This window comes from Accipiter gentilis, chromosome 7 (genome assembly GCF_929443795.1).
Source record: "Accipiter gentilis chromosome 7, bAccGen1.1, whole genome shotgun sequence".
Lineage (NCBI taxonomy): Eukaryota > Metazoa > Chordata > Aves > Accipitriformes > Accipitridae > Astur > Astur gentilis.
In genome coordinates, this window is record NC_064886.1 from 13,861,260 (window position 1) to 13,888,880 (window position 27,621).

The 27,621-nt window shown below is 40.1% G+C and overlaps 1 protein-coding gene across 1 annotated transcript; it reads left to right on the top strand.

Annotated features, from left to right (window-relative positions):
• On the top strand, positions 1-24,923 carry SUSD2 (sushi domain containing 2). Its single transcript, XM_049805481.1, is given in 16 exon segments — positions 1-89; positions 2,473-2,677; positions 4,042-4,193; positions 4,698-4,865; positions 5,112-5,286; positions 6,757-6,958; positions 8,051-8,136; positions 8,752-9,020; positions 11,522-11,665; positions 13,189-13,344; positions 15,094-15,342; positions 16,463-16,735; positions 17,177-17,359; positions 22,035-22,125; positions 24,763-24,812; positions 24,815-24,923. Coding segments are annotated over 16 exon segments (2,532 nt in total). The 5' UTR covers positions 1-22; the 3' UTR covers positions 24,877-24,923.
• The last annotated feature ends 2,698 nt before the right edge of the window (positions 24,924-27,621 follow it).

Below are 27,621 nucleotides of genomic sequence, written 5' to 3' on the forward strand. Positions count from 1 at the left end.
TCCTGAATTATCTGGACAAAATATGAAATTCATTGGCATAGATGTTTCTTTCTTCATTCTCTTCACCCTCACTGCTCTTTGGAATGCAGGTGAGTGACTTTCAAAAATTTTGCTGCTTTTAACTACAAACTTTTTTGACTTCTGAACTTCAGGATACACACCTCAGTAACAAATTACTGACACCACTTGTACAAGCTAAAGCAAAGGCACACAAGCTGGCTTTTGCCGGCATGGTGTCATTTTCAACCGCTTCCTCTGTAATTTCCAGTAGGACAGTGGATCTTTTCTGTAAGTAAACAGTCTGGAGAATGCAGTAAATATTTTTAAAGACACAGAACAACTTTCTAGCTCCTTATATTGAACAAGCATTTCTACCTCCATCTTAAGTAGGTTTTCTGATATAGAATGAAGGCTGACTTTTATTTCTGACTCCCTACCGTTCCTGTTCTTCCCTGCCACACACCCACATATTATCCCAGGATAAAGGAGGAAAGCCAGCAGAGAGAGAAAAATAGAGGTTTTACTAACTTTTTGTTTTCTTGGTCTCTCCATCCTACCAAAAAAACCAAACAGCCCTCCCTGTCGTGTCCGTCGTCCCCCCCCGCTCCCCAAAACAACACTCAGTGACATTGTCTGCTCATTTTGACAGAAGCTGACATACCCGGAACTGCAAGCAATTGCTCTTCAGTCCCATGAGGGGTGACTGTAAATTCTTTCTTCCTCCCCTAGTCTTGCTCATACATTGTTAATGACCTTTGAGGAGTAGGTGAATCCAGCAGCTTTTGGGATGCAGTAGATTTCTCCTTCCTAAACCACTGGAGTCAGATCTGCTGTACTCTCAGATTCAGGAAATTCCTCCTGTCTCAGTCCCACAGATGTGGATACTGCTGCTCCCATTTGTAAGTACAGCCAGTATGGAGGCTAAGCCTCTATTGCCAAGAGGCAGATACACATACTACACCCACCCCATTAACACAGCCAGCCATACAGGCTAACACAGAGCAGTGCTTTTACTGGCATCCAGATAAACACAGACAGCACTCCCATAAACCTGCACACCACCCAGTTCTGTTCCTCCTCTCCAGCTGATCACAATGGAAGGTCACTAGCAAAAACACAAACACACCCTTTCTCTCCAGATTCACAGACCCACCACATTCACAGATACCGTGCATGCTAGCACAGGCTTTAAATTTGCCTATACCGGCTCAGCCCAGATCCCAAGTCCCTTACATGGTCAACAGCTCAGACCTTGGGTCTTTCCAAGTGTGGGTCTCCTACTGACTGTCTAGTTCATCCTGAAGTTCACTTAGGATTACAACACATGCGCGTGCATGTGCACACGCAAGACAGCGAGGTGGTACAGAAAATAGCAGGATTTAATAAAATGGCTATGGTGATCAGGTGCTGCAGGGCTCAGTCAAAGAAACGTGCTGACCAGCAGCTTGTTTATGGCTCCTTTTATGTTCCCTTCTCTCCATTTTCCCATGCTTGTTCTTTACAGTCCACCTTGACCCCTCCCTTTTTTTTTGCTTGTGTCCTCCCATATAAGCAACCGTCCTCTAATTACTTTTTCATCATTGGTCCCAAGTTTGCTACATCCATGTCCATATTTAGAATTTCTGATACTTACCTAGGTCATCTCAGCATTGCACGGTATTACTGATAGAGTTAGCCAAGCAGTGTTGCTCTTGCAGGTTTACACTCCCCAAAAGGTTCTTGTTGCTCCCAGTTGTCTGTACAACTTGTCCATCTCGCTTCACTCCCCCTTAACTGTTTGTGAAATCCAGCTGTTCCTCACAGTGTTACTGTAACATCTGTCAACTTCTCACTGTTTTATTTGTTGAGCAATTTTTCATGTCATGTCCAGTAATTACTCATGGCCTGTTCAGCTAGACGTAGTCATGTCAACAAGGGCCTAGTCATCTGTCTGTGTACCTAGTCATCTCAACAGCTACCTTGTTAAGGCTAGACTCAAATAAAATGCACAAAAGAAAGAAATTTCAGTAGCTTTTCATAATCTCATGTTGGAGCGCACTTTGTCACTAATGTTAGCTTTCCATTCATCCAAGAGCACTAGCTTTCTATTCTTGTTGATTCCCATGTAGGGTTGACAGTGACGGGACCCCATTTTGGTTTGCTTAAGACCTGCTCTCAGAAATAAATGCAATTAGTAACACTTACCGAGGGGCTGCTCTGGAGATTTATCTTTTGTTTAGATGTAAAAATACCCATGGAGTCGGTGAAATTATGTACTGGCTGGGAGGTAAATAAGTGTATTTTTCTATTCAAAATGGAGCAACCTTAATATGCAGGTGATTACAGCCTTCAGCTAAATACATTCCTAAACTGTGATAACCAGCCTACTTCATTTATTTACAGTAGTCCTTTAGATGATGTACTTCTGTTTCAGAGAACAACCAGAAGAGTTCAAGAACATTCCTGACTATGTTTTTTATTTCCTTCAACAAGGAGGTCAAGACTCTTGCTCACACCAATGTGGGGAGCTGCTTGGTACCTGTTCTTGCCAGGTGACGTGCCAGTCCTTGGGGATTTGCTGTCCTGATTATAAAGAATTTTGTCTTCAAATTTCTCCATACTCAGGATCTCTGATGGGAGGAAAAGTCTTTTTGATTGAAAGTACAGCTCTTAATGCCTCTTCTGTGCTAACGTGCAGGTGGGCCATAATTTTATATTTCTCTGCCAAGGGAGGTGAACTTCTAATCTCATTTTCTGACAATAGGTAATTACCACAAAACTAGACTAGTCTACACAAGAGTGAAAACTTAATTTGTCAAGTTGTCAGAATCCTGAAACATGGAAAAGTTCTGCTAACCCTCACCTTCAAGTATACATGTTGTCTGTATTTCTACACAGGATCATTTCATTTTGGTGGAGTTATTGTGTAATGCAATCATTACTCTGCTAGTTCTTCCCTTAACATTTCAAAACAGCAACTTTTCTAAAAGAGTTTCCTTTCGGGGCTCTTTGTTGTCAATATCTTTTTAGCATTTCCATTTTGTGAAAAAGAAGTATTAATTTCTTAATCTGAATGAGAAAGCAATGAGAAAGAAATGTATGTAGGACACCTTGTCTTTTCCCTGTAAGACAAAGCTGTGGATCCTAAGCATGTCAGCCTGTATCACACTTAGGTACCTGTGTCACACATGCGATCCATACGGTACACTGGATTTTACTGACCCCGATATCCTGACATTCTTTCCACAGAAGGTTCTGAGTGAGATTTTGAAGGACTGGATAGCACCACCTGAAAAGGTTTTTAGTTCTTCATTGGGAAAACCCTTGACCCAGGCATTCATTCTGTAGAACACAACTGTGTACTTTGAATTACCTGCATAGTTGCATTATCATAGCCAATACAAACTTTGGTGCAGACAAGCAAAGGTACTACTTCCTGGCAGGCCCTAACTCCCTACAGTACTTGGAGTAGCTATGCAGTCACCATACATCAATCATTAAGAGTCACAGGTGGGATTATACTTCAGCGCACTGGACAAGAGCCCTAACTGGAAGCAGATGGTTAAATAACAAGCAATGAATTCTGAGTTAATCTTTGCAACAGAAATTCTAAAACAGCATGAAATAACTTGTGTTGTATTCACAGGACTTACCAGCAAAAAAACCCCCGCAAAACCAGAAATTTGCAATGCCTGCATATCATGGTCAATGTTAGCCACCCTGTAATCCTATCAATGTTATAGCATCACCCTTGCCTTCCTGCTGTCCCTTTGTTATTTGTTGTTAATTTATCACACCCCCCTCCCACAGTGATTAAATAGTAAATCTAAGGCTTGCAGATTGCTGTGTATTTGTGCAGTGCACAGCAGAATCCACACTGGTGTAATAAGCACAAAGTACACACAAATTTTTCCAGTTTATATTCACTGCTACAAGCAAAACAGCCACGGGACTTGGAATGTTCTACACATGACACAAGGTTGCTTAATGAAACACAACTGAGACATTTAGAATTTTCTTGCTCTCGATGGCAACACTGAAAAGTGTTTTCAACATCAACAGGTTCAAGCAGAAAATCAAAACCAGTGGCTATGTTGCTAAGGATGGAAAAGCCCACTGCATCTCCCCATTGCTGTATGAGACTGGTTTCATCCCTTTTGAAGTTTCTACAGATGATGGGCTGACCTTTCCGTACTCTGGAACTTGGTTATCAGGTTATTTACTTAAATCTACAGTATCCCTCCTCTTTCTATATTCTTGCTCCATGGATGCAAGTTTATATAAGCCTTTCCCTTTTGATCACTTTTCTTCTTCCTTAACAGGCCGTTTGGCCTCAGACAACTCATACTTGCTGCCCTCATGTTAATTTGTATTTTGAGAGATGAACTTCCACAGGAATTGAGTTCTGCTGCTATACAGGAGCAGCAGCATTAAGTCATAAAAAGTCCTGCTTAAAAATGAGGTTGACCAAAACAGTTCCCTTTTTGTAGCTACTTCTATCAAAAAATAACTGTATCGTGGTGTTGTAATCTAAGGACTACAGACATTAGTAAAGGTTGAGTTCTCTCAGCTTCAGCTTACTCTTTTTATATCATGCATCCTGTTAGAAAATATACACAGGGGAAATACTGCTAAATCTTAAATAATATAGTGGCACCTCTTCAGAGCTATGCAAAGCAGAAATGTCATTAATCCTTTTTTTCTCTTCTGTAATACAGTACATCACAGCAAAGTTTCAGATGCAGAAAAATGCACGTTGGTAAATGAGACAAAATGGCAATACTATGGCACCCCCAACACTGATGGAAACTTAACCCTTACCTGGACACACCAGGCACTTGCAGCAACCCGCATCAACATAGAAGTCTGGGGATACCAGGAAACAGGTGAAGTGACACTTCCTCTACCTGCACACAAGCGGTCATCACAGATGTAACTTATGTGCAGAGCTCTGTACAGCATGCGATCACTTTCACTGAGGCCTCAAGAAGAGATCTGCAAGTATAAATAACTCATGACAATGTCAGCTTGTCCTCTTTGTTTATATATGGGTGGAGACATCTAATTTCAATCTTGTGGTAATTGTTCTTTTCCAGCATCCAAAACTATTTTCTTCCTCCTCTGTATGACAGGTGACAGTTACTCGGAAAACTGGTTGGCGGAATGGAAATATCTTTATACTTTGGCAAGAGGAATACCCAATATTGGGAAATTTTCTTTCATTCCTGTACCTGCTAAAGGAAATTACAGTACGTGGGACTTTGGAATTTTGAGAATTACACCCAGCAGCTATTCTGATGGGCAAAGGCAAGTACATCTCAACATTCATTGATCATAGGCACCTTATTATTGCTTCCTGTATTAAAGCTGCTGTCTCCATCAACATTTAAAACAGGGACTCAGGCTCTGTTTCACATGAACAAATGGGGAAAAAATTGGAAGGGCAAAAACTCATGGGTCGAGATAAAGACCATTTATGAAGAGAGGCATGGGCGCGGAGGAAGTGATGCAAAGGCAATCGTTCACCACCTGCCACAAGCAGACCAGTGCCCAGTCAGTCAGCCAGTGAGGGCTGCTTTGCAAAAATTCCTCCACGGTTTTATTGCTAAGCATGATGGTCTATGGCATGGAACATACCTTTGGTCAATTTGGGTCAGCTGTCACGGCTGTGTTGCCTCCTAGCCTCTTGCCAACCCCTATCCTGCTCCCTGGGGCTGGCGTGAAAATCAGAGGTGGCCTTGGCACTGTGCAAGCACTGTTTGGCAGTAGCTAAAACATTGGTGTGTTATCAGCACTGTTTTGGTCACAAATCTAAAACATGGCACCATACAGGCTGTTATAAAGAAAATTACTCCACCTCAGCAAAACCCAGTAGCCCTCGGCAAACTAGAACCTGCTGATTTCTTCTGTCACAACTGTAGACGAGGGCCTAATTGTGGAACTTTTGTCACTACAGCCACAGGCCTTCCTCTGAATTTAGTTTTTTTCTAATTTTTGTGCAGGCCTTTGCATTCCTACAAATTTTATGCCCACTTCCTTTTATTTCACTGCATATTTCCCCATGATTTTTGGTGATTTACCTCTGTGAGTGCCCCATAGCTTGCATAGACATTCCTTTATAATGCTTCCACATGTCTGCAGTTTTTGATGTAGATGGTGTAGCCCTTGTGAATATATAAATGCCACTTCTTCAGTGTTAGAACATATTATTAATACATCAGAACCTTTTTCACCATTTAGGAGTCACTACCCATGGAAGACTAAACTTTTCACTTTCTAGAGGTTTTTTTAATTACACTTCATGTATGATATTTTTTCATGGGTGGAAAGCAGAGTAGCCTTAGAACATTTCAAGGATTCTGAATGGTTTCTCCCCATCTATTGCCATTGGGCCTGATACTGCTGGGGCACGGGTTTAGGTTTTGTTAGAGAATCCAGACTTTCTTCATTCTGGCCTAAATGGAACTACGATGTGATAAGGCATGAATAGAAAACCTGTGTGTAAGAAGATCCATGTAAGTCAGAATCACAAATGCGAAAATGTATTCTGATTATTGCATCCTTGCTGCATGATGTCATGTCACCTTCTAAATTAGGAAAATTTCGTTTTGCTGTAACTTTTTGCAGGAAAACAAAAGCAGTGGCCTTTGTAATGAAGTAACAACTTGCAAGTTAAAAGATTCTTTGTAATTATAGCTAGTGATTAAGACACAGTGTTACTGTCAAAACAGTGCTTATTCAGCTATCAGATCTATTTTTTGGATCTTTTTTTTCCAGCAACATTCCATCAGTCTGGAGCGACGAGCATGCATTGGCTTGGCACCTTGGTGAAGACTTCAGAAATGACCCAAATGCATGGGCAACTGCAAAATGTATGGAATGGGACAGAAAGGAAGAGAAGCTTCCAAACTTCATGGAAGAAATTATAGATTGCCCTTGCACCTTGGCACAGGCAAGAGCTGACACTGGCAGATTCCATGTAAGTTATTAGTCGATCTGTCTGGCTTATTACGGTTCCGAGTAGAAGCTTAGGGAATGCCATACTCCCCACACACCCCTGTTGCCTCTCGAAAAGTCATTACAAGGAAATGAAATTATATTTAAATTTGCACAAGTCAAATGGCAGAGGCAGGTACAGCTTATCCAGGTAGTATGAATAAAAAAAGTGCCTGTAGGACAGCAGATGGAAATCACCTTCCAACAGGGAATTAAGACAGTAGTTCCAGTGGCAGACAGAAAACTCTCAGGGAGGGCAGTGAACTCTGTGGAGCTAGGAGCAGGGATGACTTCTTTGAGATCCTACAAGATGGCAACTTGTGTTTGTAGGCAATATCCCATTCTGGAAGAAACAGGCCACGTTTCTGCCTAGTATATCATAATTTGCTGCAAACCCTTCCGCCTTGTACTTCAGAGCTCAGGTCCACAGCTATAATTCATTATCATTTCCTGTCTCCTGCTTTCTTCCTCCTTCTCAGCTTCACTGTTAACAAGCAACTGACAAAAGCTAAGAAATTAATTGCCTTTTAGTCTATGTTTCCACTTACAATGCTGATCTGAGGACCAGATAGGGTAACTTCATGTCCTATTTACGATATGAAAGGGTGGCAGTGTGTTTATGCATATTAAAAAAAAAAAAAAAAAGTTAGGTAATTTTTGTTACTATCCTTTCCTGGTTATGAAGCTCCAAACATGATGTGTATTTTAAATGATACATTTAAAAGCACATGAAGAAAAAAAATTAGATCTACTGCACTGTCTAAGAACATAGGACAAAAGTTAAGTTTTGTCTGGTGTGATCCATGTTTGCTATGCACTTATAGTTGAATTCCCCATCTAGCTGCATTTGTTCTTCAAGGTCTGTTGTAATAGACTGCAAAATGCTCAGGTTAGACTAACACGTTGCTCCAATCACTTCAGTATTAAATTCACTGTTTTTCCTATCATGGGGTGCCACAAACAGTTCATTTAGACTTTACACATACGTTGGAGACAAAGGGTGGGGAGAGGACCTAAATATAGAAAGGACAATGGGGAAATAACCCCATTAAGCATGAGCATTGATCTTTTTCAGACAGATTATGGCTGTGACATTGAAAAGGGGAGTGTGTGTACTTATCACCCTGGTGCTGTGCATTGTGTAAGAGCCATTCAAGCCAGGTAAAGAAAATTTTTTAAAACCGGCATTTTTTTTATTACTTGTTCCACCTCAGAGATAGCAGTGTCACAGAAATCACAAAGGTCTCTTGAGTCTCAACTCTCAGGGTCATAGCAGCCATTGTTTCCCTCTTATTTATGTATTGGTCCTCATTGCTGAGATGAAGTTAAGGCCTTAGATTTAATAAACAATTAATTGCACTGTGCTAAAACTTAGGATACCTAAACAAGCACTAATGTCTAAAAGAGATTTGATTAGGCCTAATTAAGCCTTTCTTGTATTGGTCTCCTTAAGTTCAACAAATTATTCTTTGCACTCTTTCTATCAGAACAATTTTAAAGAGTGCTATGTCCGTATAGCTATGATGCCTACAGAACTTCCAAAATGCCTTGGTTAAAAACCCCTCCCTTCCTATCCCTAATCTGGTCTAATTTATAAGAACAGAGTGGGGGCAAAGGGGGATGTTTAACTGGGAGGTATCATCTCTGGATATCATATAAATCTTGGCAACCAAAACATTTAGCTATATCCATAAAAAGGCAATAGGTAATCTCTAAATATGAATGGACTTCACAGAGCTGAGCAATGAATTTCTTCTCACTGTTCTTCTCAACCAGTCCCCAGTATGCGGCAGGACAGCAGTGTTGCTATGACTCGACAGGGAGCCAAATGCTCACGCATGACTCCACAGCAGGCAGCACACCTGATAGAGGCCATGACTGGGGTTCACCACCTTTCATGAAGCCTCCCCGGATACCTGGCTTTTCCCATTGGCTTTATGATGTCATCAGCTTCTATTACTGCTGCCTGTGGTCTGATAATTGTCACTTCTATATGAAAAGGCGGTCCTCCAGCGACTGCAGGACATATCACCCGCCTCGAGCTGGTAAGGGCTTCAGAATTCCATTACCGAGTGTAGCTTTTTGATACAGTGTTGGCTTTTAGAACATTTGTATATGTATGTGTGTCAGGTGACAATACAATGTCCCATGGCAAATTTCCAGGGAAGGTTTCTATTGATCTATCAGTGGCAAAATCTGTATGCGGTTTTCAATTGTCCTGCCAGATTTTTCTGCCGTTGAGTATCTCATTAACGCCTGGAACCTAAATAGCCAAAGTTTAGTAGTCAATGTCCATGACTTCCTATCATCAGTGGGCACTTTCTCAGAAAGAAGTTGGTTAGGGATGGCTAATGACAACTTGGCAGTAGCTAGAAAAGCTGACATGCTGAAAAATGCTACTCTCATCAATTATGGAAGTCTTACCATTTACAAGCGTGTCTACTGTCCCTGCCCCTTGCTTTTAAGTAGTAGTCCTCAAGTCTTGTCATATCTCTATTGCTGCTACATGTCTTGCCGCCTTCTGTGCTGCTGGGGTGCTGAGGTCTCCAGCAGGATTGTGGCCTCCTGTAAAGAGGGAAAGAGGCAGCGGTTTGCTTCAGGCAGAAAGGAGAAAACTGCGGAGAAAACTGCAGAGGGCACTGAAGGAGCTAACTAGGACGTGATGTGACACAACACGAGACTCTCCCAGGAGTAGCAATAGCAGATAGTCAAAGTCCTTCCTGATTTCCCCTGTCAAATTTGCCTGTCTGGAAGCAACAAAGGAATAGGGAGCTGGGAGCCAAATGTGATAAGGTTGGAAGGGCAAGGTCCTTGCCAGCCCATGGCCCAGTCCTGAGCGAGGCAAGCAGGATGGACACTGTGATGGCAGCAGCAGTCAGTCGAGAGTCCAGATCTCCAGTTGAGTTTGTGGTGACAAGGCAGGTCCGAAGGAAAGCTAAGAAGTCAGTCCGATGGACAGGGTCAAAGATCTGGTCCAGTAATGGTAACCAGAGCAAGACACAGTCCAGCAATTGCCAGGCAAGTCCATAGTGACGAGGCATGTCAAGCCAGAAAGTCAGTCGCAGGTATGTGTGTAGATCAGCAGGGTTCATGGCCAGGCACAGGCGTGGCTGTGTTGAAGATGGAAACAGGTACACCTATGACATAGCTCAGGCAGGGACTGAAGGCCCAGGCCCGAGCTTAGACAGAGCCCATGGACAGAGCATGTAGGTAGAGGGCCCAGCGAGACTGGGCAATGCAATTAAGGCCTGTGAGTGTGCTCAGGGCCCTGACGGTTCCACTGCGGGATGGAAAGGCCTCTCTTAAGCAAAGACATGTTGATGAGGGATGTGAAGCATGCGGTCTTGCAAAAAGATTCCCAAACATACTTATGCCATTACATCCATATCTCAAACATGACAAAAATCCATCATGCAGCTCTCACTAAGCACTGCAGATGCTCGTCTTTCTCCTAGAGAGTATATGCCAAACCACCTGTGCTACAGCACAGCCAGGAGAGTGTTCACTAACGTTGTGCAAGACTAAGCATCTGAGAAAACAAACCCTCAAATGCCACAGAACCCTCTGCAAAGATCTTAATGCTAAATGCTTCTCAGAGCATGCCAAAGATGGATATGGTGCAAAATCAGCTCAAGCAAAAAAAGTCACCTACCTTGGTACTTACAGAACTCTCCTGGAACACAGGATGCTGGGCTTAAACACCTCAACTGCCCAATGTGGAGAAATTACTTGAACATATCACTCAGGGCAGGCCTTCTTTGCTGTGATTTTCTGTTGTGAGTATTCATTTGCTACATGCATTTTGGTCTGAAAATCCAAAGTGAATGCACTGACTGCTGAGGAGAAGAAAAAAAATGGCCTTCTTTCCCTTGGTCTAATGAACCTGATTTATGGAGGGGACTCTTTCTCTAGGGGGAGATTGAGAGAGGCAATGATCCCAAAACACTTAATAATCAAACAGATAGGGACCTACCTGTCACATAGATGTCCTTAGTTGTTGTGAGTCATATCTCAGATAAGATGACATAACTTCTACTTTTTTTGCTGGAGGGGAGAGGAGCCTTCTGACCTCTTAATGATCTAAAAGGCAAAACCAAGGATATCTGCTGAACTCCAGAAAGGTTTTGGGGCTGAGGATCACTGCCATCTCTCTCTGTTCAGGCCAGAGGAGACTTCAAAATCCCATCCCATTTCTTTGACTACAAAGACTACTTCCAGCTACATTTGGAAGTGCCCTGGTAGGGGGTCTACCACGTAAACATTGCTGCCCATAACAGCCTTTTAAAGTGCAGCCCTAAATGTTGACCAGGGAAGATGAGAGTAACTGGAATGACATTTCTCATTGTTTGCACAGTGCTGTCCAAGGCTGTCATGGCTGTTCCTCATGTCACATTTACCATGGAATGGCCTTGCATTTTTTCCCTTGTGTAAATGCCATTCTTTGGATCACCACAATGAGACTTTCTTTTTCTCGTGAACCTAAGATGAGGAGTGATGATTTGTGATTTTTGCTTGTTCTTATTTCTCTTTTTGCTTTGAAAACCAGCATCTGCTTTTGGGGATCCTCACTTCTTCACATTTGATGGTCTGAACTTCACCTTCAAAGGCCAAGGAGAATACATGTTGGTAGAGTCTGATCTCACATCCCTAAGAGTGCAAGGGAGGACACAGCAGGCACACTTTCCCAATGGTGAGTTGGTAAGAGAGGAAGCAGTGATGACAAATAGCTTCCGAGGTTGCTTGATTTGCACTTTACAGAATTCCTCCTATCTTCTCTCATATTCTTCTTTTTTGGCCATATGTGAAAAGTCAATGTTTTGAAGCTAATCAGAAGGCAGACAAAATGTTCAGGAAAAAAATAACTTCCTAATCAAAGATTATTTGCTAGATTTATTGCATATGAGTAATGGGAGTGTAAGGTTTTCTGTTGTGTTCAAGAGCTCAAGGAAACAATTCTCATTTCTCTCCATGTCCATTTCCATCTGTAAGGAAACATAAGGTCAGTTCTAGGAATCAGTCAATAGGCATAGCTCCCAGCTGATGCATTTTGATAGTACTGTAGCTGAAAATTAATAGAAAGCAGGTAAGTGTATGCCCTGCTTTATTTTCTTTCTGTGTTAGGTGTATATGCATGCATGTGTTGACAGAGCAAAAATGTCCCAGAAGGAGCTGAGAAAACATACTTTGGATGGGGAAAAAATTCTTTCTAAGCACCTCAAGCTAGCAGAAAAGCACAGAATGTCTGGTGAGAAGTTGGTTAAGGGACTAATTTTTTTATTCAAAGGGCTCGGTTGTCCTGGTCTTTTGGCTTGTTTGTAAAACGAAACCTAGGGCAGAAGAAGATTTCTGGAGGTACCTGTGGCCTTCATGATTTGAATGGGTAGTTTGCAAATGAGCCTGTAAGGAGGAGATTGTCATATATCTGCTCTTTAAAATGAGGGGAAAATAGAGTATGAAACAGCAGAATGGGATCATGTTTCTCATGACAACCTGAAAAGCCTTATGTCAGGTACTTTTGTCTGTGCTTTTCCTGTGCCTGCTGTGGTGTGTAAAATAGCAGGCTTGCCTCAGGAAAGAATATTCCAGCTGGCCTCAGGGATGCACTTCAAGGATTTAGTACTTCTGGTAGAATTATAAGGATGAACTAAAAATTGTCTGTGCACTTCAGCACCCATGTAGATGTGAATGCTTACACTGAATATCACATTGGATAGGATGGAGATTTTCAAGAAAATATTTTGCCCTTGAAAGATTTTACTGTGTTTGTGGTAGCAGTGGCAGGAGTCACTGAGCAATTCATTCTGAAGATCAGTTTCTTAAATTTTTGTTCACTCTGTTTCCTTTTTCTGCCATGCCCTTCCTGAAATCATCTTCGATTCTCCCAGGCCTTACTCACAGGACCAAATTTGCAAGAAGGAGATCAACCAGTCTTCTTATATAGCTCAGCCACTGCCATTGGGATAAAGAATTTAGAATTTCCAGACTTTTTTAGCATTAAACATTCTGCTTTCAATACACTACACTGGTAGGAGACTTATATTGTGGGTTTTTATGTGACTTATATGCTTAGCAATTCCCTCAAATATAAATAATCATATTTAATTATTTTTAGGAAATATCTTAGGGATTTTTTTGCTTGTACCATTATAACCTTCCATATTTACTTTATATCATGTTGGGTATTTTGGGGTTTGTTTTTATTTTATTTGGAAGGAACTGGGGCTCAGGTGACAGGCTTGTCTGCAGTGGCCATGCAGGAGAACAACTCTGATGTAATTGAAGTACGCTACTCAGAGGATTTGAACCTGGAGGTCCTGTTGAACCAGAAGATTGTCAACTTCTCTGAGCAAAGGTGGATGGACCTGAAAGGTTAGTTACAAATATCAGCCTTGTAAGCTATTGTATTCCAATGGAGCCCATGTATAGTTAAAAATATCTCGAGGCGCACATTTCAACTCTCTTTTCAGTGTCCTTTTGTGAAACAGGCTGCAGGTCACTCCAAAAATTATATAAGGAGTGAAACAAAGGACAGGCAATGCTCCAGCTCATTAGAATTTATTTTCTTATTACATGACTTCCTTCAGTTCAGTTGCTGCCAGATTGAGGCAGAATCAATGGTAGTGCACAGTTGGCATGGCACACCATTTCTTGGTGAAAGAAATAAAACTGAGAGCATGGGGGAGAATGCCATTTTCATCCAATTTGCCTACCCGGCCCTGTGTTTATACTAGCCCAGTGCATGGATTCTTCTGGCCTTTGAGACTGATGACAGATACAATATGGGTAGGAATATAGCCACCAGAATTATGGGCTACAGATCTCCTTCCAAATAGCTACGGATCAAGTGTGCTACAGAGAAGCACACTGTGGCTATCTGTGTTCTCATGGAGAGGTGTAGCAGGGAGTCATGGTTCATGTGAGCACATCACAACCTGCAACTTTCCTGCTTCTCCTCAGCGGTGCTGGCAGTTAGCCTAGCTGTAACTGGAAGCACCTATGCTGTGTCCAGGAGGAGGCAGAGTCATCTGATTTTCCAGTAGGCTGGATGGTGGCACGTTCTCCTCTCCAAAAATGTCCAAATAACATAAATGACAACCTTTACCAACACCTGGTGCTTGCCTGAACTTTCTGGGATGTGAACAGATTATGAAGGGATGGCATGCAATCCTGGCAATGACAGTGAAGTGTTTTAACAGGTGGCTTCAATGCCCACATCTTCTATGTCCTCTTTCAGTGGCTTGTAGAGCAATGGTTTTCCTTCTCATCGCGTGGAGCATGGATGGAATTAAAACCTCCTTACTCCACATTCTGCCTTGAGCTTACTGCATCTAATGCAATGAAACCTACAAAGCAAAATGAAATATAGTGAAATATAACCAAAATATATACTAAAACATAACTGAATTTCACATTCACCTATCAGGAGCTCTCTTGATCAGTCAGATGTTATTCCTCTATTCTTCTGCCAAAAAGACTAAGAAAAGTTGACTTTTTTTCCTCCAAGGGTGTGATAATTTGATTAGTCTTTATAATAATTTGAAAAACACTCTAAACATTACTAGAATTTTAACAGTAAGCCTCCTATTCAGTGGAGGAAGTTTTCTGTGGCTAGCAATTAGTATTCCTGAAATGGCTGGAAAGTGTAATGAAGAGCAGAGAGTAGGCTACATTGACAAGGAGCTGCAGAAGCCAAGAGATGCATGAAGGAAAACAATAATGGAAAGGACAGTGATGGAGCTTTGAAAGGAAGCCACTTTAGGGAGGTCTTGGCAAGACAGTCAAGAAACAGAGGAAACCTGTGACCACCGAGACCAGTGCTTCCAGCTCACAGCCGCTCTCTGATGTAATCATCTCATATCTTAAAGCTTCTGCTCTGGGACACTGGCAGAAGGCAGTGCAGGTTGTATCAACTGTGGGCCATTTTTTGCTACTACTCTGTAGTAGCCATTTTACCACAGTTGTAGGTATGAAGGTGTGGCCTCCCTTTAAATGCTCCTCAGAATGAAGCCCGGAGTGGAAGGGAGGAAAAGCTTTATGAAAAATGGTTCAAATCATGACCCAACCATCTGTTCACTATGTATGACTATCTATTTTGTCCTCTTCCTCTCATTGTTATAGGTGTCTTTCTCCATTCTACAGCTGATCAGAACATCACAGTGATGTTCTCTTCTGGGTCTGGAGTAGAAATAAGGGGAAGTGGAGGATTTCTGACCCTGACAGTTCTGCTCCCAGAGAAGTTTATGAATCACACCCAGGGTCTCTTTGGGGTAATGAATGGCAATACAGAGGATGAGTATACCTTCAAGAATAAAACCACCATGTCAGTTCATGCAAGTCCCCAGCAGTTGTTTGAGTTTGGAGCTAACTGTAAGTAATTTCTCTAGTCTATTATTACATTTTCTTTACAAATTCAAAAGAGTTTGTGATTTACAGACCAGCAAATGAAGTCTGTGCTAAGCAACCTATGCTGGTGGAAGATAAGGGAGTAAGAGAAGTATGCCCTCCTCTACCCAAGTGGGTAACGTACCCAGCCAATGATTGAAGATAGAACCGTGATGGAGTGTCCTGCACTTTGTTCCACTGAGAGTCAGAGCTCATATTTCACAGCAAACACTTTCAGAATTCCACCTACTATGGTCAGTCAAACACAGCATCACCAGACTAAAGTGTTACAGAAGTATAGCAATAGCCAGGGTCAGCTATCTTTTTCCAGAATATTATCAATGTTTCCATCAAGTACCACACCGACAATTTGAAAAATCATTTATTAAATCACAATTTAATAATTGTCCCTTTAAAATAGAGGGTGTGTGTGTGTGGTGTGTGTGTGTAAAAGAATGGCTGCCTTTTATTTAATGAAAGTGATTAGGCTGGTATATCTAGCCTGCAGCATTCCTCCTGACATGAGGTTAGGAAATGGGCCAGAAACATGATGCAAAATACTCTCTGGCTACCAGCTGATCTCTGTATCAAGCACAGTGTAGCCATACTCCAGGATTCAGATCATACTGAAAAATGTCACTGCTCCTACTTCAGGAAGTTTCTCGTCTAGCAGGATGAAAACAAAAAGCAGGGCCACGGCATACGTGATAAATTTGGGGACATGCAGGGTCAGGATTTGTGTTGCTTGTAAAGTTTCATTTAGCTAGCTAGCTCTGTCTGAGGTACTTCTTTATCACCATTTTGCCAGCAGGCATCTAAAACCATCTTTATGTAAAATCATAGTTACACAATTATTTGGATTGGATTTTAGGTAGTCGATCAAACACCAGGTTAACCAAACACTATGTTTAGTGCTAAGTTAAGATGCTGCATATGAAAAGGAGAATAATCTTGAGCTGGAAGGAAGCTGTAGGGATTCATAGATCTCTTCCAGCTCTAGCTACATTTATGTAAATAAGCACTTGGATTACTAGCAGAAGGTGGTATAGGTCTGTCGACAGTGTTACATATGAATCTCTCTCTCTTTCTTTCTCCATCTCCCAAGGGGCTGTTGAAAATGGAACTTCTCTCTTTACTTACGACACAGAGTTCTTACTGAACAATTTCTTTTATGGGGAAAAGCACAATGCTTCCTTTCTGCCCGTGTTCTTTCCTTATGAAGACCCTGCTGATCCCCTGGTGAAAGAGATGGTCTTGCTGTGTGGCTCTGACCCGTTCTGCAGATTTGACGTCCTGACAACAAGAAGCCTTCAAGTGGGAAGTTCCACAAGACTATCTCATCAGAATCACAAGCTGCTGGTAGAAAATCTTAAGCCAGGTGATACAACATTCCACAAAGCATCCATTGCTACAGTTCTTTCTAGAGGGCATCTAAATAGTTAACACTGTTTGAGGAGGCTTCGCTCAACTGTAGGTTCATGCACATGTAAACATTATTATCGGGAAGAATTGTCCTTGTACCAGAAAAACTCTGCACTGGTAGGATAGTTAGACAAATACAAAATAAATTTCTTTCCATTTCTTCCACTACTACACCACTGTGTAGAATCCTTATCTTCGTTTTCTATGCCTTCACCTGCTTTCCTCAGACTTAAAAATTAAAAATAAAAATTAAAAAATCAGAAAGTATTGTCTTCCAGTTAGCCTAAAGATCTTTGTCTTTCCATGAATTGCCACTAAAATGCCATTTGAATCATTGTGATGGAGATTTGCTAGTCCAAAACCAAAATACTTTAACCAGTTATGTCTCTTTTACTAGTGATCTCTTGTGGTTGGCTGGATCATCCAACCAATGGAAGAAAGAATGGAACTACCTACCTGCTGGGCTCAACCATCAGTTTCATCTGCAATCAGGGCTATGAACTCACTGGGTCAAAGGAAAGAATTTGCCAAGTGACGGGGGCCTGGTCTGGAGACACACCCAGTTGCATCCTGAGAACAGGTCTGTTTCCTTTTAAATGTTACAAATTGACATTAAAAAATCATTATTACAAACAAGGTGATCTCAGTATATGATGATGGCCCTTGACAAAAGCAAATTCTCTTACTTGGGAAGACATTGGACATAAGATCCCTGGATTTCTAGAAAGACTAATATTCAGATCTAAGTAACAGGTGGTTTATGGTGGGTTTTGTGTTTTTTTTGTTTTTTTTTTTTTTTTTAATTTTTTTTTTTTTTATTTCATGTATCTACTCTTTCTAAGGATTTAGGACTACATGCTTCCCTTTCTCTAGGTTTGGCTGAAAGGAACTCATAGGCATGCTTCTTGAGTGGATGACCTAAAATAAATTTCAAACTCAGTCTTAGAAAACCAGGAAAGCATAGTACTTAGCTAAAAATTATTCCATAACACAAAAATACAAAGACTACGAAAAGAATCCTTATTTACAGCATTATTTTCAGGTAATTTTCTTATGTAAATGTAATGTTCTTTCAGCAGCTTTATAAATATATAATCTATGCATACATGCATACACATAGAGAACTAGACATTATTCACATCCTTTAGTATACACATAATCTGAGCTATTTTTCAAGTCTAAATGATGGCATAACCCCCAGCCACTTATTGTCATCCTTCATTCTGTCATCACTAATACAGTTTTAACTTTCTTTGCAACTAACTGGGGCAAACATATATCCAGTCTGAGCCTTCTGAGGGGTGGGTTATAAAGTTACACATTATAAAATCAGTGCCTTAAGAGAAACTTTGCAGAAAAGGACCTGGGGGGCCTGTGGACACCTAGTTGAACATGAGCCAGCAGTGTGCCCTTGCGGCAAAGAAGGTTCACGGTGTCCCAAGCTGCGTTATGCAAAGTATTGCAAGCAGGTCAAGGGAGGTGATCCTTCCCCTCTGCTCAGCACTGGTGAGGCCACACCTGCAGTGCTCCCAGTGCTGTGTTCCTCAGCACAAGAGAGATGGGTACATGCTGGAGAGAATCCAACGAAGGGCCACGAAGATGATTAGGGAACTGGTGCATCTCTCCTATGAGAAAAGGCTAGGAGAGCTGGGGGCTGTTCAGTCTGTAGCAGAGAAGGCTCAGCAGGAGATCTTATCAATGTGTACAAATACCTGAAGGGAGGGTGCAAAGAGGATGGAGCCAGGCTCTTTTCAGTGGTGCCCAGGGACAGGACCAGAGGCAATGGGCACAAACTGAAACACAGCATGTTCCCTCTGAACATCAGGAAGCATGTTATACTGTGAATGTGATCGAGCACTGGCACAGGTTGCCCAGAGAGGTTGTAGAGTCTCCCTCCCTGGAGGTATTCGAAAGCTGTCAGGACGTGGCCCTCGGCAACTGACTCTGGGTGGCCCTGCTAGAACAGGAGAGTTAGACAAGATGACCTCCAGAGGTCCCTTCCCACCTCAACCATTCTGCAATTCTGTGATTCAAAAGCAGACACAGCCCACACTTGTTGAAGGCTTCCACTCCTTTGTTCTAAAGGATTATGTTACCTCAAAACATAATGTATTATTCTATAGCCATAAAATTATTATGAATGATGTAATAGTTTTTAGTATAAATAACACAAATTTATTACCCCTCTTGTGTCACTACCATTAGATTATCAATTCGCCTGAGATTGTTGGATTTAGTAGCAGCTAGGCTGTCTCTACGATTTACAGGAAACTGCCCAATATTTTCTAACAGTTTCAACTTTGTTTTATTCATACACCATGTACACTCCAAATGTCCTCAAGATGGCAATATTTCAAAGCACTAGGGTGATGCAAGGCCACATGGCATGTTGAAGCACTTTTAATACTGAGTTAATTGTCCCCAAAAGTACTCATCAAATAATTCATATCAACAGATTCTCCATTCTGAGCACCTTCCAAAAAATGTGGAAAGTGCACGACACATCAGCAATGAATTCTTGGCCAGCTGACGCATTTCATCAGCCTCTGCAGGCCTGCACCAATTGCTTGTTCATTTCCAACTCAGTTCTGCACATTTACGTGATATTTGTGAGGTGAACTGCAGTGAGTTTGGGCAGCAAACTGTGGACTTTAGCATAAAAAATAATTACTGAAGATTTCCACATACAAAACAGGGAGCGTTGCTTAATTTTAAATAGATAAGTGAACATTTATGGAATGTTTTCTTGGACCAGTCATTGTTAGTAATCAATATGCAACTGATCGTGTTCACAGGGGCCAACTTCAGTAATGAAAGAGTGAAACTAGAGGTATTTCAAAACATTTCTGTTTAATATGATAGGCCAGAGCATATGGAGTATTTTAGTTTACTGTTGAAAATATGAGAGATTCAGAAGTTTAGCAGGTAATTTAGCACGCTTCATAGTTCACAGTAAGAATAGATTGTCAAAAGTCTGAGAAAAATGCAATCTTTACAAAGTAAGGCCAGATCTTAAAAAGTCAGTGGCAAAACATTTTGCCAAGCTGAAAGCTAAGAACATTTTTCCATTGCTGCCATCAACCACATACATACTGGATAGGAGCCAGTCAGTCTCAATAAGCAAACCGGATGCTGACATTTACACTAGAGAAAGGTGGGCAAAAAGCCAACGCTGAGAGATCAGAGGGAAGGAGCTAGAAGATACACAGAGATTAACTGCATTCAGAATGATGGGGACATGGCACAGCTTTATGGAGAAGCAAACAAAAACCCCAATGTTTTTCAGCACATGGTTTCCTGAAAGATGACAAAGTACAACAAGGTGTGAAAGAATTTTATCAATCTGATTGTAACAAAGACCTTCCTTACTATTTGATATTTGAGGTTGTAGTTCATTTGTAATGTGAGCCAAAAATTGTTATTTTTATCAGCCTCAGGAAGTTGAAGTATGGCATTGCTGTCCACAGCAGCAGGATACTGACAGTACGGACAACTGATTGAGGCAATATAACATAAAAATTAGATACACGGTTCTTCATTCATTTTTTTACTGCTGTGCCCTAATAATGGCATTTGTATCTAGCCTTGTTTCTCCTTTTGCATCGTAAGATATGCTGCTGAATATCAGTCTCTGTCTGAGAAGGCTATTTTATTGACAGGTCCAAGTCTCTCCAGAGAAGATAGGCAAAACAGTCCAAAGTTGTTCTCATTTATATCTAAACCTCTAGTATTTTTATAGCATTGACAGATAGTACTTACTTTCCACTAAATAAATTTCCACCTCTGGTCTAAGACACAGTTCAAATTCAGTGCTGGTTTTCCTTGTGTTGATTCTGAATTCAGCAATATGTACAGAAAAGGTCTTCATGTTGTCAAAATCTGTTGTTACTGAGGTCAGTTTTCTTCACCGTTTTCCTCTTTACACAGCAGCTTGCTGCTGTTTCACCAAGATCCATTTTATCAAGTCCCATGACAGGAGGCCTTCTCGATGCCAGGAAAATGCTGACAAAATTAATGGACACCACTTCCAAACTTCTGGGCGCCTGAATGGGTGACCACTGACCTAGCCACTGTGATTAGTGGTCACATTTTTACTTCCAGCATGAACTATTAAAATACACATTTTCAAATGATTTCTTTCATGCTGGTAGAGAACATAGGGCCCAGCCCTCTATTATTCTCAGCTTCCAGGGGTACTTCTTTACAGTGCAGTGCCCATGACACTTGCTGCAGTTTTGTGGCACATCAAATTCAAGCTCTGTATTGCAAATCACCAAGGTTTTTTAGCTGCTATTTGCTTCTGTTTCTCAAAAGCTAGAACAGTTAAAATAAAAGCATGAGGATTATGAAAAGTGGATAGGAAGAGAGACAGAAACAAGAAAACTGAACATCAATTATTTTGCAAAATCCATTCCTGTATTTGAAATTTCAAATGCAAATTATGCTGTTGGGCCTGCATATTGTTGCTTTTGAGTTTTGCTTCCTTCAATTAAAGTTTCCATGGAAATCCTCTGCTAATAATTATTTTGCTATGCTTCTAATTACAATCCCACTGCAAGTCTTGCCAGTACCACAGCAACCTCCCTTCATGGAATATCACGTAGAGGAAGAAAAAGAAACCATCCTGCAAAAGCAAAAAGGAGAATCTAGTAAAATCAGAAGTAAAATGCAGCTAGAAATTATAAAGCTTTAGCAATATATATACATATAGTCTGTTTGTGACAGACAATAATTTGGTGGTTTTAAGTGCAACCTGGTTTTGTCTGTCGTTTGTTTTTTTCTTCCTCCCACCCTCCCTTTTAGGTTTCATTTTTCAGGCTCAGGCTCTGTGTAAGTACAGTTCTTTTTGGAAAGTTGTCAGAAATCTCATTAGTCTTCTGCACTTTTTTTCAGATGAGGATGCCAAAAAACTTTAGGTCTTCGTATTATGGAATTGTTGTCTGTCTATCGTTTCCAGGATGCAGGCTGCAAAACATATTAAAATCAAGAAATATAACCTGAGATTATAAATTAAATACAAAGATTTCACAATAGAGGCAAATCACCACTGGACCAAACTGTCGAGGCCAATGGTGGGTTCTCATCACTTGGCAGAGACAGGGTACTTGCCTGTAGGGCGAGGTTTTGAAGGCTTGTACAAAAGTTACTGGATGAAGGACAATTTAAAAAATTGTCACATGTGACTACATTCAAACAGATATGAAGAAATGTATCAATGTCTTCCTGTTTTGTTGTGGTTGGTTTCTGTTTTTCAGATATCAAACAAGTAATTCTTCTTGGCTGTGTATTTGGAATAGTCGGTCTTGCAGTCCTGGCACGTCTAACTTTCTTATGTAGAAAGGAGAGGTAAAACACAATTGAACTGAAAACACAAATGAACTTGCTAAAGAAGTAATAAGTATTCTGACCTTTTAAATAATTTTTCTCAATGACAAAGAAATCAAAAATGATATTTTCATGCTACTATCTTTTATGAAAAACATCAAGTCTGCATAGTCCTTGCATCCTGCTGGAAGACTATGAAGCAAAGTTGGAATTGTATTGTCAGGACACACAAACATGTGACTGATTGATTGATTGAGAAGGAACAGGACTCTTTGGTGAAAATAACTTATTTGTTGAGTGATAAGGCTACCTGATTAAAAGTGTTCTGTTTCAGAACAGGTGTGCTCATGTTACCAATAGGTAAATTTGATGTATCATCTAAGGAATGCATTGCCTGATACTGTAACTTTCCACATATGTTTGAACATATTCCCACTTTAAGGCATGCATGAATTTGCCTAGAGAATGCTTATATGTCTCTTGTGTCAAAGAGGCAAATAGAATTTTAAAGATATATCAGTTTGCTGACCGTTCTCAGAACCTTTCTACCACATGGAAATAAACTCACTATAAAAACTATTACATTTTTAAAAGAAATCTCTACAAAACATTATGTGGCTAGTAAATTACTTCTTTGAGGTTTTAGTACTTTGTTTAAAAGGTTGTTATGATTTCATATATTCTGTATATAATTCATTCTGTTAGCCAGTGCTAACAAGACACTTAAAAAAAATATATACATTTTTGCCTCTGTGCTTTTCTAGCAGGTTCATCATTGCAGAGACTCTTGGAACAGAACCCAGTATGACAGCTGTGTCCATAACTAAAAATACAGCCCATTGATTCTAAGCTCAAACATCAATTACCTGTGTCTATCAGAGGGTCAGAGGCACTGCTGAATTTTGCCCCTTTCCTTTAAATCACATAAGCATCATTTTCTACACTTCACAGAGAACACTCATATCCAAAACATTTTTTCTTCCTCCTCTGTACAAAAAAAAAAAAAAAAAAAGCATACTCAACACAGTGTAGATAACTGCATCAATTAGTGTTTTTTGCATACATAAAAATGCATAGGCAAAGGATACCTCCTATATTTGCCAAATTTTACACACGCCAGATTCCCACATATAAAACCAACTGGTTTAAAACACTACTATTACAGCTGCACAGACTTCTCACATTTGGGAGCAGCTTACAGAACTGCTACTCTAAACTCATCATTGTACATCAAAAACTAATTAAAAAAATAGAATGAAGCCACCAACCCTCCTAAACTCTTGTATATTTTGCAAATCTGTAGGTAATTTTCATATGCTACCAAAAGCTTATAATTTACGAAAAAGATTTTGAGAGAGTTCAATAAGGTCCACAGCACTCAGCAGAGCTGTGTATTTGGATAGCAATAGAGGATGCAGTCCTTTGTATAGCAGTAAAAAATTTTGAACAGATAAATTTTAACTAGGGAAGGGTTATTAGACAATTATTGAATCATGAAAGTCTGTCATCTACAGTATACTCTTCTGGATCTCAGGGTAAATATAACTCTATGACAAGTCATATGTTTTATATAAGAAAGGAAAGAAGTAGTCCTACATACTGTAGGTCTTCGAAAACTTCTGCCTCTGCACCCAACTCTGACAATCATCCAGAAAAGGACCTGCTCTCAGTGTTCACAGCTAGGACCATAATTACATAGTAAGATAGAGTGAAGTATCTTAAAAAGCAGCAAGGCCAATAGAAATATAAAAAAATCCTAATCATTGAATGCTATATGCTTTTAGATTTCTTTCTCCTTTAACAAACAGAAAAACAAGTAGGGGCTTTATTTTCAAGCTTTCCCCAGCCACCTTTCCATCCTAAAAGTGAAAGATAAGTTTCTCAGACAATCACATGATTCTATGAGCAGACATAGGGTGGGCGGCTGGGGTGGGTATTTAGAATAAAATCACAGTATTTAGAATAATCAGTATTTAGAATCACAGTATTTAGAATAAAAATTGCAGGAAATCAAAATACCAAAGTGCTCAGTAAATTCGTTTATGCTTTTCGCTCTCAGTTAGTTGTGAGGGTTGCTAGGTAGTCACAAATGTATCTATTAATATTTTGGTGATATGTTTCTCTTAGGAAAAAAAAAAAAGTCCAGAATTTACCACTGAATCCCAAGTTCCCTGCTCACTCAGATTTTTTCCTCTTTTTTGTACTCAAAAGCCAACCTTCTTTCCAGACCCTTCATTATCAGTGTTTTCAAACCAGTGACATTTGCCCAGTTTCTCCTTTTGCTCCTATAATTCAGACCATCGTACTAGAAAACAGAAATCGATTGTTGCACAGGAATAATGGTAGACCTTCCGTATTCTCTAATTTCATCAAATGTTTCTCAAATAGAAGGAGTGCTACATATCCTTCAGTCACTACTTTTGGTAATTTGTATATTTTGAATCTTTAGTAGTCTATGACAGGGAAGGGATTTTGTTCCTTGGGGGAGGTATGCACTAGCATTACACAGAACTGGTACTTTAAAAATTGCTGTAACATTACTATTCCACCTAACCCAATATTCTTACCTTGATCTAAGTAATGACATTATGGCAACTACTTCAGCAGTCATCGCTAGCCTTTGAGGGTTTTTTCTAAACTTTGTCTTTTCTTCCAAAGACACAAAGGCAACCAGAAACTTGTTTCAGAGGTTCCAGTTGTATCTGAACAAGAAACAATGAAATTCCAGAGGAGTTTTTAATGAAATACAGAAAAAGCATAGCAGAGGATTAAATCATCCACAGCAACAAAGATAGACTTTCCAAACACAAACAATGTTTTTATATAGTATGCTATAATTTGATTTCTGCTTTCAATATAATGAGTGTTGAATTGTATGGGAAATGCTAACCAACTTCCGGGGATTATATCATGGCAGGCTCAGCCTAGTCTCTATCACAAGTAAAAGATAGTGCTTCTGAAAGCGTCAGTCTCAAAGTTACGGGCATTGGTTTCTTCTAACAGTCACATCTCTGCCAGCAGAACCAGAGTTCTGAAAAAATCAAAGGAGTTCATGGTTTCTCTGCACTTTTCTTCTTCTACTTGAAAGCCGGTAAAATGAAAAGAATCCTAGCTTACTATGCTAGCCATCACAAGAGAAACATTTGCCTTCTCTGAGGCCATGTAAGGCTGATTTAGATAGACGTGAAAGCAGATGCACAGTCAGAAGGACTACTGGCAAGTCAGGTTGAATTTGCAGATTGATGGGGATTTTTTTAGTTGGGAGGGAGAGATATTGAAGATATTTAAACACTGCATTCCTACATTTTGGCAAGTATCTGAATACAGACTCAAAGCGGCATTTTTTATTCAGTTCTGACCTAATTTTAAAAGGATATAATTGGGGGTGGGGGGGCAGGGAGGGGAAGTACTCAGAAAACGAAACCTTTCCTTCCAGGTTAACTTCTAATGAATTTTTTTACATCCATCTTTATTCAACTGCCCAATTACAGTCCACCTTTGAAACAAAAAATCTCCTACCTGCACTGGAAATGTTCTGCAAAACTTGCGTTGCTTTCCTTGAATAACTGCAACATGCAAACTCTTTCTCTTTTAATATCTAGCTGTATTACAGTGTGTTTCACTATCTTCATTAAACAGTGATTTCTGAACTACTACCTTGTACAGAATCCTTTTACCAAAAAAAAAAAAAAAAAAATCAAAAAATCACCATTGGCTACATCCCAAAGGGTTTGTGAAGTCAGTTCTGTATTATGCAACTCTTTTCAATAGTGAAAGAATTACTAACTTTTGCAGGTTGTTTGGTCTGGTTTTCTAAGGTCTTTAATTCATAAACTACTGGAAAATTATGGTGGTTTCAAAAAGCAAGGACAAACTATGTACCAAATGTGCAGGAAAACTAAATGAGTGAAGCAGTACAGATTTTACATTATAATGGGAACAGGACAAATTGAAAGAAATGTCTCAGACCATGTAGTATCAAGTATAAAATTATTCATTACTTATTAGCTGCCATTCCTGTTGCCATTGGTTTTGTTTGTAAACAGAGACCACAAACCACAAGCAGAAAATTACAAAATGAGAACAAGTGATCTTGGATACAATAAGTTGAAATACAAACAATTCCGTACAACAGAAAGAAAAAATCTTGTAAAAAAAAAGAACTTTGAAAGAAGACTGGGGAATGATCATTGGCAACAAACTGGCTGTCCATTCCCAGTGTGCTACAGTTCAAATAAGAAAAAAAAAAGATGCAACTGATTATACACGCATGTCAACTGTGTGTGCAACTGATTAGTGGAGAAAGTGGGCAGTAGAATGAATGAAGGTGATTTTGCCTAGGGGTGCTGGAAGACTGAACTGGCCTTTTGGAGATATATAAGCTTGATTTTGTGAACTTCGTCATCAATAATTAAACCATTTGTGTTAAAAGTTGTGTTAAATATTTGTGTTAAAAATTTGTAAGCTTCCTCTGTGCCAGTGTCCTTAAGGAACAGAATGCCAGACAAAATGGAATCTAAATTCATTGAACAGGTAACAGAGTGGGGTCCCAGTCCTTGGAAAGCAGAATTTTGTGGGTCATTAAATCACAAAGTAGTAATGTCTCATATGCCGTTAGACAGCATGTACCACAAGGAAGTGCTGCATGCACACACAATGACTTGTAAAGGAATACTAGCAGCACTTGATGTCAGTAGCTCAGACTGGAAAGGGAATATATGGAATGAATTAGAACTCTGGTCCTCCTGAAAAATTTGTATGTTAATCTGAGAACACAGTTGATTTCTATGAATCAGAATTATTTGGCTTAGCCCATCATAAACAAAGCAGCGGTAAAAACAAATACCCACCACCGCAAGCTGTTCCTTCTGGATGGTCTTGGTAACTCTCCCACCACAGCGATCTCCAATTCCCTAGTTATACACACAGGTGCGTGCACGTGCACACACGTACACATATATTCGGTGGCAACAAGATCACATCTGCTCGCAGTGCTCTTGTGCAACCAAAGTTCAGGATCAGAACTTAGCAGACTTTGTGAGCCAAGTAACTGAACATACTTCTATATTGTATGTGTGAGGAGGAACTAAGTATTTCTGCATTTACCATTTAAAAAAACCCCAAACAAACCACGTAACACCAAGCTAACAGAACACTGCTATTGCTTTTCAATATTTCATCAGCTTAAAAAATCCATTCACTAGGAATTCAGCCCAAAGAAATAAAAATGTGGCACATTATTTTGCTGTGATATTAAAATATACATGTAAAGCCATGCTAGTTTGCAAAGGCCAAAATAAATTTAAGCACATTTTTCTCCCCAAAATCAACCTTACAGCTTTATATGATGGGAGGTTTCTGCACGCTAAAAGTGAGACCTACCATAAGTGTGTTTTGATACAACAGTTAAAGCCTGCAAACTGTATTTTGTTGCTTCCTTTTTCAGAGTAGCAAAATTGCGCTTTCCCTTTTAGATGCTTGAAGGTGCCACCCCACTACATAGCAATGGGGTAAAGG